At 40.9% G+C, this 20,546-nt stretch overlaps 1 protein-coding gene across 3 annotated transcripts in view; it reads right to left on the bottom strand.

The window, feature by feature from the left end:
* Positions 1-20,546, bottom strand: part of ccdc102a (coiled-coil domain containing 102A) — a 105,961-nt gene that overhangs the window by 60,459 nt on the left and 24,956 nt on the right. Inside the window, exon 2 of one of the 3 annotated variants that reach the window (XM_031292729.2) lies at positions 17,051-17,120. Coding sequence is in view for 1 of the 3 variants with exons in the window: in XM_035999882.1 (XP_035855775.1) it covers positions 7,039-7,128 (90 nt within the window). In the remaining 2 variants the exon portion in view is untranslated. Of the gene's footprint in view, positions 1-7,038; positions 7,236-17,050; positions 17,121-20,546 lie in introns of those variants that run through there. The other 2 variants (XM_035999883.1, XM_035999882.1) reach the window with 2 other exon arrangements.

The raw sequence follows: 20,546 nt of genomic DNA, 5'->3' as shown, positions 1-20,546 counted from the left end.
CACGGGACATCCTGCGCAAACCCGCCATTTAAAAAATAGGCCAAGCTATCGTCAATAGCGACTCCAGATTTTAAACAAATGGCAGCCCCACAAAACCGCTAAGTGACCAAGTGCAGACGTTCCTCTGTTTGGTTGCAGATGAAAGGACTCAGCTAGTGTCACCAGTGTTTCCTCTATGTTGGTTTTGTAGTGGCGGCCCACCACGGAAACATTTCTGCCACCACGGTATCAGCTGTACAAAAAAATGTAGTCGCGGTTGCCTTTTAAATTATCCTGCCGCTCACATTGCAATTTAACAAGTAGAACTATTCAGAGGTTATTGGGCCCGTCCAGTTTAACTCCACATACTGTTGTGTTGATGTAGTTTATTGTCAAAATGTTCGCTTTCTTCCGAGTCGACTATTAAACGAACAGCTCCACCAAAAACGTCACCGCGGTGGGTCCGTTCAAAGCGTAGACCTGTTGTAGATAAGTGCCCTATAATTCCTCAAAAAATACAGTTCAATCACAACTGAAAATATGCTGCGGGTACTATCCGCGGTAAAAAGGACCTGGTACCAAAAGTGAGTTGAGTCGAGAAGAGCCGTACCACATTGGGGAAAGGTGCCATTAGTCACATTTTCCAAGAACTTTTGACCAAAGCTTTGGTTCCTGGGTCATAGTTCCACCTTATCAATAGAGTCCTTCTCCGGCTGAGCTGGGTAACTTTCTGCTGACTCCCCGCGCACATTAATGGCACGTAAATCATTTACTGACATGACTGTTAAAGAAATTCTGTTGGACCTGAACAGAAATTGTGATGATACAAGTAGTCATTTTCGAACCAGACAATGTATGTGTGTATATGTCATTTCTTTTTGCTAAAATGGATTTTTATAAAATTGGTATCGAAAAAAGTTTCCATCAGGAACCGGTATTGGAGTCACTGTATTGGTATCGGTACAGCTTAGACTGGGTAAACCCAGCCCGATCTGCTGGCGATATGATTTCGCCCTGCAGCTCAGGCTGGAAACCTGTACATTTTTCTATCCTGTTTCCGTTACAAATCTGCGGGGACCAATCACAAACTGGCTTATCCTCCTGGCGCGCTATTGGCGGGTTTAACACAACGACAATAGAGAAGCGAAGGCAAGCAGCTTTATGTTTACATTCAACATGGCGGCCACCGAAGTGCAGCAACCCGTTGATGCCGCTGATGCCCTGGAACAATTCCTACAAAAGAAGGATGTGTTCCTACCTTACTACCGACCGGCTTTGGTAAAAGCCTAATTTACCAGCTAGCCCCGCTGGTGGCTCTGCAAAGTATGTCACCCGGATCGTTGGTCTGATTGGTTGAAGGACTATCCAGCTGCATACAGAGTCATTTCAACTATGCCCGTTGAGCACGCCTCTCGTGCAGTAGAAAATACAGAGCAGACTCCCCAGACTAATGTTCAATCTTAAAAGACTGAGCTTGGTCTGGTGATAGCCAGACTAGGTACAGCCGTGATCAGCTTATCATGTCTCATATCATGGTCTAACGCTGAGAACGGTCCAGTCCACTTAAATGGGTCTCTAGTCACAACCCTGCCCTGAAAGAAGGGCCATATACAGTAAATGCTTCCATGAGTGGGCATGCACAAAAGACTCAACAAAGGCCATGTTCAGACCGACATTTAAGGCGCTGACACACAGAGCCGATTATCGGCCGTCAGGCATTCTGGCGAGGTCGGTGACTTGAGTCTGTTTGGTGTGTTCCGTGCCGTCGTCCATCGGAGGAGCTGTCGGCCTTTATTTTGGCCAACCCGACATGCTCAGTTGGAGACAGGGCAGTCGGGACTCACCCGGAAATGGGGAGCGGATGAGCCTCTCAAAATCTGACGAAAATCTTTTAAACTGACCTTTGTCGATCTGAAATGAAGACAGATTCAGCAACTGCATGGCCTATTTCTCGCTTAAAATGTTTTCAGAAACACGTTTCGGTGAACTATTTTAGCACAATATGAGATCGTATTCTGAACAAGCCGCCATGACAGTCTGGCTGTGAATTTCCGGAGAAAAAAGATCCACGTGACGCGTTCGTCCTATCAGCTGCCGGTTTTCATTTTCTGGGAAACAATACAGAGAAGCGCCGCCTGCTGCTATGGAGACGTATTACGTGCAAAGCGTACGCTGAAGTCGGCGTCACCTCAGTGTGTTTTAAGGCATTTTTTTGGACCTCAGGGACCCGACTGATCAGTCCGACTGCCTTTTCTGCCGACGGTCGGCCGTCTGGTTGGTGTGTAACAGCTCTTACACTAGGTGAGAAGGCACTGTGCATGCTCATTCATTTCAATGAGACAGTAGGGGGAGAGCATTAGCACATTTGTCAACATCTATGTAGGAATGCGTAAAATAGTGTCATTCATTGTTAGCCTGCACTAACTTGCACAGGAGCTCCCTTTTTTTCCCACCACTCTAGTAAAACAATTCTCTGGGTGGGTGTGGATGTGCTGTAGTTTTTTTCTGTACCGCCTAAACTAAACTTTAAAATGTAAAAATCTGTCTTCTTTTCTTTTCCACCACATATTCAGTTCCAGCATGTGTATATTCATGCTGGTGCAGCAACTCCACCCAGCAGCACCAGCATGTGTGTGGAAAAAACCATAACAAAAACAGTACACGAGTACTTATTCTGTGCAATCAGTTTCATAGATCCGAGCACGTAGAAGCTGTTGTTTGTATCTACAAGGTTTGCTCTCACAAAACTCAACACTGCTGCCACAAGGTGTCACAGACTGAGGAAGTATTCACTGTTTGGCTTCATCAAAATAATGAAAAATATTGCATTCAAAGCTCTTCACAATCCATAGATCGGAATCCCTTACTGATACATCATGAAATGGCTGTGCTGCAACACAAAACAAAACCAAACAAAAGCATGAATGAAATATAAAACTTCTTTTACACTGCCTCTGCCCCCCCGTTTCTCTCACCACCTACCCCTGGACCACATAACATAACCAACATATTCACATACTTGCAAGCACATGCAAAAGACAAATTTCACAATATTTTGGACTCAATGCTTTGGTGATGAGTAATGATTAGTGAAAGGCGTTCCTGAGTTGGATTACATATGGTATGTCAGCTTGTGATCAGTCTCTTGTGAGTCCCCAAACCTTATGACAAACTGGTATAGGTACTGGTAGGTCATATTAGTCTGTCGCTGATTATTGTTGACTCCATGACTAACTTGATAACAGGCCAGAAATAAACTCTGTGTTGTCTGTGCTGTCTGCAGCCGCTGTCTGTACTCAGCCAAAGATCTGTTTTAAAAGGAAGAAGCTCCACTCTGTACTGAGTGAGTGTTTCTGTAGTTCACACAACTCCAACAGAGTGACACGTCTTCTCTCTGCAGTTTCAGGGGCCACATTCTGCAGTTCCTCTTTCATTCACATCATATCAATACATTCAGGTTATTAACTTAAAAAGGTCCCATGGCATGAAAATTTCACTTTATGAGTTTTTTTAGGAGTTCCCCCAGCCTGCCTATGGTCCCCCAGTGGCTAGAAATGGCGATGGGTGTAAACCAAGCTCTGGGTATCCTGCTCTGCCTTGAAAATGAAAAGGAAAGCTCAGATGGGCCGATCTGGAATCTTTCCTTTATGACGTCATAAGGGGAAAGGTTACTTCCCCTTTCTCTGCTTTGCCGGCCCAGAGAATTTGGCCCACCCATGAGAAAGAGAGAGACATCATGGCTTGCAAACAAGCGAAGCATGGCAGTTGGTCAAGGCCACACCCCCACCCTCCATCTTGCCCCCCCCCCTTTCCTCCTTAATAGCATTTAAAGCTACAGACACAGAAATGGCACATCCTAAGGAAAGCTCATTGTCGGACTGGCTATGTAATTCTGCACCAAGGCTGAATTTCGGGAAAGAGACTTCAGATACAGTATTAGGGGACCACTAAGGCCTTTATAAAAGAGACTTCAGATACAGTATTAGGGGACCACTAAGGCCTTTATAAAAGAGACTTCAGATACAGTATTAGGGGACCACTAAGGCCTTTATAAAAGAGACTTCAGATACAGTATTAGGGGACCACTAAGGTCTATATAAAAGAGACTTCAGATACAGTATTAGGGGACCACTAAGGTCTATATAAAAGAGACTTCAGATACAGTATTAGGGGACCACTAAGGCCTATATAAAAGCATCCAAAAAGCAGCATGTCATGGGACCTTTAATGTTTTTGAACCAGGACCTTAGGTGTTTGGATCAAGTAGCTTGTGAATAATACAGTGTGTCAGATGAAGTAGTCCACACCTGTATTACAGTGTTTCAGATATACTGTTCAATCGTTCAACATTGAAGTAAATTTAAGTATCACATCGGACTCGTATTGGCAGATACACAATACTAAAAGTCCAAGAAAACTTGATCAGGACATAGTGATTTTTATACTTTTATACTACTGCACTGATGCAATTATTATACTACTTTTATATTCCCAATAACGATTCCGCACTTGCGTATCGGGCGATACCGAGTGACGCTCCGATACCAGTAGGTTAAAAAATAAATAGAGGCTTTTCTGATACTGGTCTCTGTATCACCATGAACTACTACTTCTAGTGATAGTTCCATTATCTTTATTTTGACTATTATTGCCACTGTTCATCACACCCTCAACCTGCACCGTCAGACACCGCCTACCAAGAGCCTGGGTCTGTCCGAGGTTTCTCCCTAAAAAGTTTTTCCTCGCCAGTAGCTATGTTTCCATCCACACGTTTTTATCCAAATTAAGTGATATCGAATGAAAAATGCCTTATGGAAACAGTAAAATTCGATTGAATTTCATGAATATCGACTCAAATGAAATACGTTCGGTCTCATCGGATTTTATCTTGATCGATATACGGCTTATGCGATAAACGCTGATGGAAACGTTATTTGCCGAATAAATAATGAATTGCGATTAAGTTTTAGGTGATTTTATGGTTGCAACCCGCCATAAAACAAAGAAGAAGAAGTTTTAGTTCATTTCCGCCCAGTATTTCCGCTCTGTTTGCACACATGGCGGGTGTCAACAAAGACAGATGGAAGTGGACGAACAAGGAGACGCACTACCGGGAGTGCCAACACAAATGTCCCTTATGATGCAATGATCGTCTACCACAGCCTGTAGTACAATTGATGGCCGGCCCTTTCTATTGACTAAATCCCTGCAGCCTTCAGCAGGGGGTCTAATCGGGACGTGTGTCCCGTCTATTGTGCCATACACCTGTGGCACAGGGTGCGCTCTGGAGTTACGCAGGGAGATATCATGCGCCTCATCCACTCGCATCATCCTCGTTCGTATGGCATTGCACACGGCGTAAACACACCGGTGCACGGTGGTTTTGCTGACTCCAAACGTTTCGCCTACCACTCTGTACTCTGCGCATGTAGCCAGTTTGTAGAGCGCAATGGCGATACGCTTCTCGGTTGGAACCGGAGGGCGATAGCTTGCAGCATCTGGGAAAAGGGACGGGCCAAAAAAAAATACACAACAGGTCAAATGTTGTCTTGGTCATCCGAAAATGCTTCAACCAAAGGGTTTCCGTGAAGTGTCTCTGAACCACGATCTCCCAGAACAGTTTGGAGCACTGTCGTTCCCACACCACAGACCGCCTCCGTTGTCGTCGGCCATTTACGTGCATCTGCATCATCATAGCAATGTGTTGATAGCGTCGTTGTTTTCTTATTATAGCTTGATATGTCGCTATCAGCTGGCACATAAGCACTATTACAACTTGTGCAATATTTATCTTTTGTTGGTAGATGGCATGATCCATTTTGTCTAGCAAAACTTTGTTCGCAAAAGTTAGCTTGAATGTTGTGCGATTCAGTGCGAAAATTAATGGAAACACCTTAAAATGTCTAAAATCAATTCGATATACCAATTTGATCGCAAAACAGCATGTGACGTCATTACGCACAGGTTTTTATTCGCTTTAAAGCCGTTGGATGGAAACACACTTTCACCAGCTTTATTCGCATGAGTTTTTTTACCGAACTTCAGATAATTCAATTGACAAGTGGATGGAAACTTAGCTACTGTTGCACTAAATGCTTGCTCTTGGGGGAATTACTGGAATTATTGGGTCTTTGTAAATTATAGAGTGTGGTCTAGACCTACTCTATCTGTAAAGTGTCTTGAGATAACTCTTGTTATGATTTGATACTATAAATAAAATCGAATTGAATAAGAAATTGAAATTATCGGGAAAACTCTTTTAATTTTAGTAAAAAACACTGTCATGATATAGAAATAGACACACTTCTACATTTTAAGTGACTCCGATTAAAATAAAAATTTGAGTGACAAGACGAAATTTAGTTCCAGTTCCTGTACGTACACACCGCCGCCGACTTGAGCTGGAAAAGCAGCTCTGGCTGCCCTGTCAAGGACGCTTGTCAAAAAGTACGGGGAAGCTTTTGACGCTTTTGACTAGCATACGTATTTAAATAATAAAAACATCACGCACTTCACCAACTCACCGGAGACACCAACTATCCCAGCTATTTTATCCCATGCCTCATTTTTATTTAACTGGTCCCTATACGCAAACAATGTCATATCATAAATTATAGGGAACCCAGCAACAGCGATGATGAGCTTTTCCTCCATTTTCTCGGAACTAATGTCTTGGTAGGAACGAAAGTTTACATCGTATGTTCTCTGGAATCAGCCAGCGCGAAGGATGTCTATATTCCGATTGGTCGCTGGTCGTTTGCCACTGAACCGCGTCGTAGCTCATTACCATAAAGTTGACCAAACTTCAACTTTCTGCTTGGCGCTCTGGACGCTCAACACGCCCAAAACGCGACGCCGACAGATTTGCCACTTCTTGCAGCTGAGAGAAGCCGGCTTCCATTGAAAAAGAATGACTTCCTGTAACTTTGAAGCTCAAGTCGGCGGTGGTGTTTACGTCACCAAACTGTAATTTACAAGATTAGAGGTTAAACTCTGAATGAGAAATTGAGTCTCATTTTAACTAACTCGTTGCAAAGCTACTTTCGCCCTCATTCTTACCTCGCTCGCCTCTGGGACTTGAGGTATTCCAGCTGGACATAAATCAGAAAACACACGCTTTTGCTGGCAGTCCAAACTGGATTTTGGCATTTCTTCTCCTCCCGTATCCTTTTTTGCCACTTCCCGACTTTCCTTTTCCTCTTTCACGGCCCTTCTGTCTCACAGTTTACCTCTTCCTCCCCTTTCCCTGGCCCGACGTCCATAGGAGCCCCACCCTCTGTCATCACAGGGCCCATAAAATGCACAGCCAGCCAGTGGGTCGAGCGACGGGGTAATAACCTCTTTGACAGAACATCTGTCCTCGCTGACCACATGCTATACAGCCCAAACTTTAAGTAATGGTTAACGTCGACTCTCATAAACAAACCATCAGACCACAATTGACCCTGTGTCGGAAAGTCATTGTTCTCACCCTATCCTTACCCCCGCCACACACACCACAGTTTATTTCACTTGTCAATGCAAAATGTCTGCTTATTAAACGAGCAACAGTCTGAGTAGCAGAGGGGGTCACGAGCAACACAAAAACACACCACAGGCGACACAGGGGGTGCCGCAGTAGGGCCGGGACGATATGCTTTCGTTCCGATTCGATTCTTTCATAATACATGGGTGCCGATTGGATTTGTATTGCGATTTTCATTTATTGTGATTCTAGGAGTATTGCGATTCGACAGTATTGTGTATTGCGATTTTCTTTATCTTCAACAATAACAAAAGTTGAAAAATACACTATATACTCTGTATATTATGAGACATTTCTAAAAACTGATTGTTTTTTAAGAAGAATGCACATCAAATGTCAGTCAGTCAGTCTGACATTTATTTCATTTGTAAAGAAGAACATAACATGGATTTTCTGCATTTTATGCTTTCGCTCTGTTTTGCTGGAAACTGATCTGCTCTCAGCGCTACCGTATGAACAGAACATTTTTTATATATATATATATATACAGTGCTGCTCATAAGTATTCATACCCATGCTAAAGTTGACTAAAAAAAGGAATAAAAAAATCATCTTTTGGAAATTGATCTTAATGCCTTAATTAACAAAATGAGGAAAAATCCGACCTTTTAAGGACACCAATTTGTTTTGTGAATGAATAATGTATCTAACTGTGTAGCTAACTGAGATAAGATCAATATCAATGCAAATCAAACCAGCTATTAGGCTAACTGAAATAAAACCATGCCAATCTCTAGGTATGGTGAAGGGTATGTGATGATGTGGGGCTATTTTAATTCCAAAGGACAAGGGAACTTTATCAGGATGCATAGTATCCTGGATCCATGAAATAACTGGCCTTTAAACATAAAAATCTGCCTTCCTCTATGGGAATTTAACATAGGGGTATGTATAATTATGGCCCCTGTATTTTAAGGAAGAACATTTATTTATTTACAATACATTATTCATTAACAAAAAAAATTGGTGTCCTCAAAAGGTCGGATTTTTCCTTATTTTTTTAATTAAGGCATTAAGATCAATTTCCAAAAGATGATTTTTTTATTCCTCTTTTTAGTCAACTTGACCATGGGTATGAATACTTATGAGCAGCACTATATATATATATATATATATATATATTCTTGGGGAAAAAAATAATTTAAAAAATGGTTGCCAAAAAAACGTCACGAAACACACGTGAAAAGACTTTTTCCCCCACCCCTAGTACACAGCACTGATTTATGTCAGTGTGACCATGAAGAGATAAAGCATAAAGCATGGCGCTACAAAGGATTTCCCCCAGTGCTCGCCAACAATTCTGTGTGTGTGTGTGTGTGTGTGTGTGTGTGTGTGTGTGTGTGTGTGTGTTGCAGTGAGTCATCTTGTGTGCTATTTTTCTCTAAATGAGAAGCAGCTCTGGAGAACTCTCTGTCTCAGTGGGGCTGGCTGCCTGTACAGTTCAACCACACAGTGAAAGAACAGAGGATTCACACCAGTATCTGACTCGCAGGCTTCTGTCACTTGTCACAATAATGTTCGGTACCGTCAATCAGTGCTGCGAAACGCTTTATTTCATGCTCAAATCGTGCTCAAACCCTGCTGAAATCGCAACTCTAAATGGCTGTAACGAGGTAAATAATGTTAAGGGACATCTTCTAATATCACATTTGTGTATGGGTTATTTTGCATGCAAGAAGTATAAGACGACATTGAGTATATGGCCTTTTCTTGACTAATTTACATTCTGACAAACAAAAATACCGTTAATAGTATTCCTATGATTTGGTTATTGTACATAATGACTTTAAACATATGTACCAAAAGAGAAATCAACTGACGTAGAGCAACAAATAAAAAAATGACTTTATTGCACATTACAAAATATTTAAGGATATAAATATACAGAGGTGGTTGTGGTCTATTTGTGTGCGTTTTCTGACTGTTGCGTGTTGTGGTATATTTGCATACATTTTCTGATTGTTGCGTGTTGTCGTCTATTTGCATACGTTTTCTGATTGTTGCGTGTTGTGGTATATTTGCATACATTTTCTGATTGTTGCGTGTTGTCGTCTATTTGCATACATTTTCTGATTGTTGCGTGTTGTGGTATATTTGCATACATTTTCTGATTGTTGCGTGTTGTGGTCTATTTGCGTGGGTTTTCTTAATGTTGCGTGTTGTGGTCTATTTGCGTGTGTTCTTAATGTTGCGTGATGTGATCCATTTACGTGCAGTGGCCTCTCAGGGCCACCGTAATTTTGCAGTGGCTTTGTGCGGAGCTTGGCACAGCCCAAGATGATTGTGATTGGTTTAAAGAAATGCCAATAAACCAGAGCACGTTTTTCTCCCATCCAGGAATGCTGTGTGGACTAGGCAGACCCTCCTCCGCAGCACTGTGGAGGAAGGTCTGGCAAAGCGAGACTACAGCGTTTTAAATGACATTATATCTTATGCAGTTTTTTTTAATAGAGATCAATAGTGTGGTTCCGGTAGTAAAAATCCCATTCATTTTCCGTAAGGATTTTGGATTATTAGCAAAAATGTCTAAAACACCCAAGGTAGACTGACCACGAGCTACGAGATCGTGAAATGGTTTATGCCCCTGTAGAAGCCACAAGTCTGAATGAAATCAACCTTGTTTTAAAAGGTCCCATGGCATGAAAATTACACTTTATGAGTTTTTTTAACAGTTAGGAGTTAGGAGTTCCCCCAGCCTGCCTATGGTCCCCCAGTGGCTAGAAATGGTGATAGGTGTAAACCGAGCCCTGGGTATCCTGCTCTGCCTTTAAGAAAATGAAAGCTCAGATGGGCCGATCTGGAATCTCCTCCTTATGACGTCATAAGGAGCAAGGATACCTCCCCTTTCTCTGCTTTGCCCGCCCAGAGAATTTGGCCCGCCCATGAGAGAGAGAGTCATCATGGCTTGCAAACAAGCAAAGTGGCAGTTGATCAAGGCCACACCCCCACCCTCCACCTTGCCCCCCCTCTCTCCTCCTCAATAGCATTTAAAGCTACAGACACAGTAATGGCATGTCCTAAGGAAAGCTCATTGTGGGACTGGCTCTAGTGGCTGTAATTCTGCACCAAGGCTGAAAGAGACTTCAGATACAGTATTAGGTGACCACTAAGGTCTATATAAAAGAGACTTCAGATACAGTATTAGGGGACCACTAAGGCCTATATAAAAGAGACTTCAGATACAGTATTAGGGGACCACTAAGGCCTATATAAAAGAGACTTCAGATACAGTATTAGGGGACCACTAAGGTCTATATAAAAGCATCCAAAAAGCAGCATGTCATAGGACCTTTAAGAAAAACATGTTTTATTCGCAAAGTCATTGTTATTTTGGAGCCTGGCTAGCTGCCTTCAAAACATTTTACTTATTAGAGTGATCTTTGTTGCAAATGCATAGGCACAGCACTGACAAGTTTTTTTTCAGCTCTAAAATGTCTTACTGTATAACTGTTATAAGACTTACACCTACATATATTTGTCACAATTCTATATTTAAAAAAAAAAAAAAGCTTTCTGACATCTGTCAAAAATGTCAGTATCTGCCTTCAAAAATCTAGCTGTAGCTGCCATTCTGAACATGATATATTCCACCTGTAGTTACAAAACGGTCTTTCAACAGAGATCTAAGCAGTCACAGCGAGATCCCCTTTCCCGCTGATTTTGGATCAAGATGGATTTAGTGCACTGGCTTAAGTTGAGGCTGTCAGCACTAACACGATGCACTGGAGAAATATGCATAGCGTACGCTGAGACGACCCACAACAAAGACTGGTCCATGAACTGTACTTGGTATACACATGAACACATCCAGTTATCTGAATGGAATGGGTTTGCGACAGTCTGACAAAATGACTGAAACAAGTGACTCACAAAGACATGGTGAGGACAATCAAGTCAACATATCAGAAGTCTTAAGTAACTAAAAAGACTTACATTCATCCTTGAATCAATTCACGAAAAAAAAACAAAGATGAATCTGCCATTTTCTGTGTCAAACTGGAAAACTTTCAAAAAGAGTATTACTGGACTGATATTACTTTTGATATAGAAAACGAAGCCTCTAGAAGCGCTCCCATTATATCAAAAATTGCTGACGCTACAATTCTCCCGCTCTAATGTAAGCCTAATCATTTCAGCTTTGGCTCCAAACTTCTACAGCAAACCTCTTCCCTTCCAAGTCGGAGAGTTCTTGAATCGGAGCCAGTGCGAGATTTCCAAACATCAAAGCAGAGCTGGATAATTGTTCCTCCCCCCCTCCCCCCACCGAACTGAAATAACACAGAATTTCACAGGAAGAAATCTATACATGTAAACAGTCTGCTCTCTATGAGACCTCTCATCAAGCAAAACTGTCTTAATTACACTATCAAAGGGGAAGATCAGAGATATTTTAGCTGTAACAATGTGATTTAATATAACCTGCAGGTTTCCAATCATAACTCACCCCTATACTGTACTTAACCCTATACTCTACAGACAAACCCCTGAAGAAATGTCACCTAATAATTTTACCACTGCTGCTTCTGTTAAAGAAATGCAGAGAACCTTGTTTGCTGTCATTTTCTCTTTCATGGACTCTTATAGATTGATGAGCACTAAGGCCATGTTCAGACAGAGACCATTGTACTGCTGCTGTGGGGGTGCCAGCCCAGAGGGCGCTAGCAAAAAAAATCTTACCTGGGTCAACAGGAGCAGCAATGTAATTAGGGCTGCACAATATATCGTTTTTATTTTTTACATGGACAGTATATAAGAATGGACCAACAGATCCCGTTGCTCTGGACGGAGACCAGTGAAGGATATTAGAAGCACTTTTCCGGTGGGCGCTGAGCGTTACTGCACAGCCTCCAACTGAGAGAGACAACGTAAATGTGACGTGAGCAACCTGTCTGAAAGTTGGAAGTCTTCTGGTAGCTGTGCCAAGAGAAATCGCAATCATTCCGAATATTGCAGAGACGGAGAGCGTAGGTATATGTAAGGAGATAACATAGGCACAGGCTAATTATTGCTAACTAAAATGCTAGTTAACATTAGTAATTAAACTTAAACAGCTAATGTGAGACGAAACTGCCTGCGTGCTTCTCCTGTACTATACGGTAATTCCTCTACTATGCGACAGTAAGTCGCGTGGTTATGACACAATCGTTAGCCTATTTTTACAAAAACGCCTGCTACGGAGCCATAACGTGAGATACAAGGTAATGGAGCCTTTTATACATTGTCGTGTTTCTTTAGAAATAAACAATGGACAAATAGAGTCTTTAAACGCTTCAGATGTAAAGTTATTCGCTGTCAAAGTGGCGCCAAAATGAATGGCAGTCAATGGAATGTTAACGGGAGGTGATGACTTGGTAGCATCAAAATGGCGCCATAGGAGATTCGCGGTCCGAGGAGAAGCTTACCCCCTTGGTTTTTTATCGTTATCGTGATATCAACTAGCGCAATAAACACATCGCGAAAGGCTGCGACATATGGGTTTATCTGTGTTTTAAGCCCCCATCGCACTAGGATTAGGCAATGGTTATGGTTATGGTTAGGGGTTAGGGAAGGAGACGTTAGGGGCTTAAAACGCCATCGAGCGACATATAGCTAAGGACAGTCCGAGATTTCTTTGTAAGTTGAAAGAAAATATCGGAAGAAAACTTGTTAAAAATGTTAAAATGTAACTGTCATTCTTTTTTAGTGTTGCCTTTTTATGTTCAATTCAATGTTCAATTGTTTCAATACAAGAATGTCGGAAATGATTTCCAGGGTTTCCCGCAGAAAATGTGTTAGTTAAGGTGGTAGGTTTGCCATCTGACCGGGGGGGGGGGGGGACACTAAATATCAAATTTAAATATATAATTAATACATAATTATATACCATAGCTTCACACACTCCAGCAGATAGTATGCGTGAAATAAAAACAGGACACATACAGTGTCTTGCGAAAGTATTCGACCCTCTTGAACTTTTTGACCTTTTGCCACATTTCAGGCTTCAAACATAAAGATATAAAATGTAATTTTTTGTGAAGAATCAACAACAAGTGGGACACAATCATGAAGTGGAACGAAATTTATTGGATATTTCAAACTTTTTTAACAAATAAAAAACTGAAAAATTGGGCGTGCAAAATTATTCAGCCCCTTTACTTTCAGTGCAGCAGTGAGGATCTCTGAATGATCCAATGTTGACCTAAATGACTAATGATGATAAATAGAATCCACCTGTGTGTAATCAAGTCTCCGTATAAATGCACCTGCTCTGTGATAGTCTCAGAGGTCCGTTTAAAGCGCAGAGAGCATCATGAAGAACAAGGAACACACCAGGCAGGTCCGAGATACTGTTGTGGAGAAGTTTAAAGCCCGATCTGGATACAAAAAGATTTCCCAAGCTTTAAACATCCCAAGGAGCACTGTGCAAGCGATAATATTGAAATGGAAGGAGTATCAGACCACTGCAAATCTACAAAGACCCAGCCGTCCCTCTAAACTTTCAGCTCATACAAGGAGAAGACTGATCAGAGATGCAGCCAAGAGGCCCATGATCACTCTGGATGAACTGCAGAGATCTACAGCTGAGGTGGGAGACTCTGTCCATAGGACAACAATCAGTCGTATACTGCACAAATCTGGCCTTTATGGAAGAGTGGCAAGAAGAAAGCCATTTCTTAAAGATATCCATAAAAAGTGTCGTTTAAAGTTTGCCACAAGCCACCTGGGAGACACACCAAACATGTGGAAGAAGGTGCTCTGGTCAGATGAAACCAAAATCAAACTTTTTGGCAACAATGCAAAACGTTATGTTTGGCGTAAAAGCAACACAGCTCATCACCCTGAACACACCATCCCCACTGTCAAACATGGTGGTGGCAGCATCATGGTTTGGGCCTGCTTTTCTTCAGCAGGGACAGGGAAGATGGTTAAAATTGATGGGAAGATGGATGGAGCCAAATACAGGACCATTCTGGAAGAAAACCTGATGGAGTCTGCAAAAGACCTGAGACTGGGACGGAGATTTGTCTTCCAACAAGACAATGATTCAAAACATAAAGCAAAATCTACAATGGAATGGTTCACAAATAAACATATCCAGGTGTTAGAATGGCCAAGTCAAAGTCCAGACCTGAATCCAATCGAGAATCTGTGGAAAGAACTGAAAACTGCTGTTCACAAACGCTCTCCATCCAACCTCACTGAGCTCGAGCTGTTTTGCAAGGAGGAATGGGCAAAAATTTCAGTCTCTCGATGTGCAAAACTGATAGAGACATACCCCAAGCGACTTACAGCTGTAATCGCAGCAAAAGGTGGCACTACAAAGTATTAATTTAAGGGGGCTGAATAATTTTGCACGCCCAATTTTTCAGTTTTTTATTTGTTAAAAAAGTTTGAAATATCCAATAAATTTCGTTCCACTTCATGATTGTGTCCCACTTGTTGTTGATTCTTCACAAAAAATTACATTTTTATACCTTTATGTTTGAAGCCTGAAATGTGGCAAAAGGTCGAAAAGTTCAAGGGGGCCGAATACTTTTCGCAAGGCACTGTATGTCACTGTGTGTAACTACGCTAACTAACGTGTATTGTGAACCGCGTGTAATGATTAAAAACAAACGGACAACAGCTGTGTCTCAAAGACCGGGCAACACCACGTGCGAGAAGTGATGGATAGTTCCAGTCACTTCGTCATGTATTCACTTCGTTGAAACAAGAGAAGAAAGCCTCACTGATGTGAAGAACAGGACAGAGAAACATATATAAATGTTCTCTGCCCACCGTATGCCAACACTCCGGTAAGTCCACTCAGCCGCACATTTGTTGACAAACTCCGACGTACACGTGACGGTGAAATGGCGATTGTTCTCACGGACACACACGCGCGATATCAACTGGCTAGTTATCCTCCAGACAGCTCTGGAGGATAACTCGCTGGAGGATAGCCGCTCGCGGTGTGAAGCGCGTCCACGCTATTGTCCGAGATGCACTTGACGGCCTTTTGTGCAGCGGATTTTTTTTTTTTTCTGACGACCTAGTTAAGGCGGTAGGGTTCCCCCAGCTTAGGCGGGCCGCCCGAGCTGCAAAGTGCTGCTCTGATTTCCTTTCATTTGTTTTGAATTCAACAAGCAGTTTGTATTTAAGGAGAATACTGAAAGCAGCAGAACGGAGATCTGTTCATTTATCGCGAGTACTATACTGTAATTATTACGGTTTTCAACAACATCGTCGCATATCGTATATTTTCCTCATTTTGTGCAGCCCTAAATGTAATGCGACGTCACCTGGCAGTACACTATGGCCAATCAAATACATCCACACACATTCCTGGTCGATTAGTTTGTAACTTAAACACTTTTTTCTTGCTATAATAATCTAATTACGTATGTGCTATATTTGCATAAGTACCACAACAGATCTAAACATTGGGTATAGCCAGGTGAAAATGTCTTATTGAATCTTGTTGACATCTTACAGTAAAAGACTTCATGTTAAGGTCTGAATGGAACCCATTTAGGCTACCCATGAGCATGAATACATAGAGGCAGGAAGAAGTACTTTAAACCAGCCTTTATTAATTATTATTGCAGAGATGGGGTTTGGGGCTGTTTCTGGGGGATGAGTCTGATGGAAGAACAGGAGACAAGGGTGAGGAGAATGCAGAAGACAAAAGGTAGGTCCTGTTCCCCATCTCTGCAATAATAATTAATAAAGGCTGGTTTAAAGTACTTCTTCCTGCCTCTATGTATTAATGCTCATGGGTAGCCTAAATGGGTTCCATTGAGACCTTAACATCAAGTCTTTTACTGTTAAAATGTCAACAAGATTCAACAAGACATTTCACCTGGCTATACCCAATGTTTAGATCTGTTGTGGTATTTATGCAAATATAGCACATACGTAATTAGATTATGCACCGTTTGCCCATGTTACCAAACAATTTCAAAAAAACTTGTAATACATTTTTTGTTTGTCTTGATGTAAGTAATCAACTCAGTAATTTTTATGGTGATATCTAAAGGTTAAAATATTTACCCTATTCATGTGAGAAAAAGAATGAATAGGCGTATGAATAGGCTATATTTGGGTCTTTTTTGAAACTTTCCCCTAATGGGATTCTTCGGGGCTTTTTTTTCCTTACTCAGGACATATTGAGAACACAAAATCAGTTGAGTTTGCTTTTGTTGCAATTTGTTCAAGGTTGACCCCGATTTTGGCTTAAAAAATTAAAAAACTAAACTGGTTCCGGTACGCAACCCTACTTCACAAAGACGTCACTGCTGAAGAAATAGTCATTTGTCTCAGATACGTAACAGATGTGTAGCCTAGTTCTTTTGCTTACTCAAGTAGTTTTGAAGTGCATGTCCATTTTAGTTAATGAAGGAATGGCTCAGCTTCTATTTCCCTCCGAATAGACTATATAGTTATATTTTAGAGGCAAATATACAGACACTGATTTGGCTGGTTTCTGTTTCAAGAAAAACATTTTAAAGTACGATGGTTTGTTTGTACATGATGTTATTAGAGTGCTGTGGACGCAGTAACTGTGACACTGGCCAATGAATTTACCTGGCTCCAGTAGTAAACGTCTGACCTTCCTAGAAGCTCGCCAACACTCTTTGTCTGAAAACGTTGTGTTCTGTTGGTGTAAAGAAAACAAAAGTCAGACAATGCATCATTATTAACTTACAGCATCAGCCTTAGAAAATCCAGCAACATTACAAAAAAGTACAACCTAGGACTGGGCGATATGGAGAAAATCAAATATCACACTATTTTTGACCAAATACCTCGATAGCGATACCGCAACGATATTGCAGTGTTGATTATTGGGGCTTTCACAAAATACGTACACAATGAGATTTGTGATAAATAATCATCAGTAATGTGGATACGATGACTAAGTGGGTAAAGGCAAATAATAGAACAGTTACAACAGTCTGGTAAGTTCAGAAAATGACATCACTTTACTGTAATGCAGGCTTTAAAAACAGGAAAAGACAACACATGATATATCACGATATTACGATATCCAAAATCTAAGACAATATCTAGTCTCATATCACGATATTGATGTAATATCGATATATTGCCCAGCTCTAGTACAACCATCCTGTATATGATGTGAATGCCTCGGCCAAACACTTTTTAGGGCTAAATGTACGGCCCCCACGTCCTGCTCAGGTAGAGAAACGTGACAATGGCCGATGCTTACATTTTTTACAATGCTTTATATTGTGATCTTTATGTGTAAAATTGTATTGTACAGTGATGTATGGTGTGATTTTGAAGTTAAAATGTGATTTTGGTCTGGAGGGGAAAAAAGTCAATTATACTGTAGTTTCTACTTTTTTCCACTTAACAAAAAAAGCTAATATTCTTAAATGAATAGATAAATTATGAATAACACAGTATTACTTTACTTCATATGAATAGGGTTGCAAAGGGGCTGAAATGTTCCGGTAAATTTCTGGAAACTTTCCATGGAAAGTTAAGCTGGGGAATTTTGGAAACATTCCAATTTGGAAACTTTCATGGGAATTAATGAAAAGTACGGGAATTAATGGGAATTTACGAGAATTACCCGGAAATGTTGGGTAATTCATACAAACTCCATCTTATACAAACATAAATATTAACATTTTGTTTTGGAATAAGCAGACAGGCATATACAGTGAAAACAAATGTTGAGTTATTCGTCAGTAGAACTTTGATATTCTTTCATTGAACAACAAAAAAACATGAATGTTGAATAAAATAAACATATCCCCCATCCCCCCCCCCCCCCCTCCAACACAAAAAAAAATACTCCCGTATTTTAAAAACTAAATGTTGGCAAGTATGTAGTAGCCTATGCTGATTACTGCGTGCATGTATGTCATTGACTAACATAGTCAAAACTGAAGTTGCATTAAATCAGGTTGTTTTAACCAAGATTATGCTACAAGATGTTTTTTTTCAACTACAATTAACTTCCATGTTATAGACTAACAGTATTATAACAAGCAATATTAAAAATATCCAGTTTATTCCCATTAATTCCCATTTATTCCCATTAATTCCCATGGAAAGTTTCCAACTTTGAAAATTCCTGGAATTTTGCAACCCTACATATGAATAAACAACATACTTCATAAAATAGGAAAATTAGGACTGAAATCAGGGTAGGCCTATATATAATCAACAAGACTAACGCTGGGTTTTCACAGGCAGCTTTGATAGCGGCAGAGCGGGACGAGTCAAAAGTCCGCTTTGGAGAAAAACCTTTGGAGAAAAACTCTAAAGGTGTTCATTTTTTCCCCCCCCGCAGGGGACTGGGCCAGTCCTTAAAAATTGCACTGGCCCAACATGCATGGTTCAGGCTGCAGCGACACTTTTAGTTCCGGAAAAAAGAAAGCATCTTTGCGATTACAATAGGGTTTTCCAGCACCACTGGTAGGGCTGTCCTTGACTAAAGAAATTCTTAGTCGACTAACACTTATATGATTTTGTCGATTCATCGATTAATTGATGTAATCGACAGAGCTGTGCTCTTTGAGAGGTGATTAAGACTAGAAAAGCACAATATAAATGTAGTTAATGAACCATCTGTAAAACTGAGTTTCTCCACAATTAATCCTGCAAAAGCACCACTTTAAATCTTGTGTTTACCAGAAATGTGCTCATAAGTTTCTTGGAAATGAGTAATTAAGCATGAATAAGCATAAAAAATGACTTATCAACTAAAGAAATCTTAGTCGACTAAGACCAAAACGACCGATTAGTCGACTAATCGACTAAGAGGTGGCAGCCCTAACCACTGGTACTGGAAAACCAAGGGGCTTGGAACCCCTAAATAGCGAAGTACACAGTGCAATAATGTCTAGCTTTTGTTTCAGGTTGATAAGACATTATCATCAATGTGTGATGGTGTCTCTCTCTCTCTCTCTCTCTCTCTCTCTCTCTCTCTCTCTCTCTCTCTCTCTCTCTCTCTCTCTCTCTCTCTCTCTCTCTCTCTCTCTCTCTATCTATCTATCTATCTATCTATCTATCTATCTATCTATCTATCTATCTATATATATATATATATATATATCCCTGTCTGCATGGTAACCAAGGCATGTTAACCATACCAAGCAGCAACATAATGGTAGAGTATGTGAAGTCTCTGAGCTATCACTGCCAAGTATTATTACAGCTTTCAATCACGTGAGCTGTTATTTACCCAGGGCATGCCCAATACCACAGCAAACAGCAAAGTCGGCGCGTTATCGGGTAAACAGAAGATTTTGAAGATATCTTAATTGGAAAGTTGCTCTTCACAATCCTTTTCATTGTATGTATGACTCAGAACATTTAACCTTGTTTCAAAGGCTTGAGTGAGGCTTGAACGATTTATTGACATCAGACACTCAGCTCTGTCTAACTTAACCCTAAGAAATCGCTGAGACAGCTGCAAGTGATGCAAAATGCTTCTGCTTGAGGCCTCACGAAGACCAAGAAAGTGGATGACATCACTCCAGTTCCGAGGTCTTTACGCTGCCTTTCTGTCCGTCAAAGAATTGATTTCAGAATACTTCTGTTGGGTTTATAAAGCACTGAATGGTTTATTTCTGATCGGCTGCTACATTATGAACCATCCAGACCGATTAGGTGATCTGTCCCCAGAGTCAGAACTAAACATGGAGAAGCAGCGTTCACTTTTTATGCATCACATATCTGGAACAAACTCTCAGTTCTTCTGAATCAATGCTGAAGACTTTCCTGTTTGACACTGCCTTTTATTAAATCTAATAATTATTAATTTCTTACGCTGCACTTAACTTTTATTCTCGTATTTTATACACAACTTATTGTATTTTACCATGTTTTTGATTTTCTATTCTCTTTAAAAGGGGCTGTACTTAACAATCAGAAGATTAACACAACAGCACACAAATATAAATTGCTATGTAAAGATGTAGTGAAGTAATGGCGTCCTGAGCAGAGAATGAAGTCACACTCCCTCTGTGCGTGTTGTGATCTGAGCTACTTCTTTGTTTTGATAGCCGTTCCGGCCGCACGTGCATGTCAGTGCATGTGGCCG

This window comes from Sander lucioperca, chromosome 3 (genome assembly GCF_008315115.2).
Source record: "Sander lucioperca isolate FBNREF2018 chromosome 3, SLUC_FBN_1.2, whole genome shotgun sequence".
Classification (NCBI taxonomy): domain Eukaryota; kingdom Metazoa; phylum Chordata; class Actinopteri; order Perciformes; family Percidae; genus Sander; species Sander lucioperca.
This window is presented reverse-complemented; position numbering and strand designations above follow the sequence as displayed.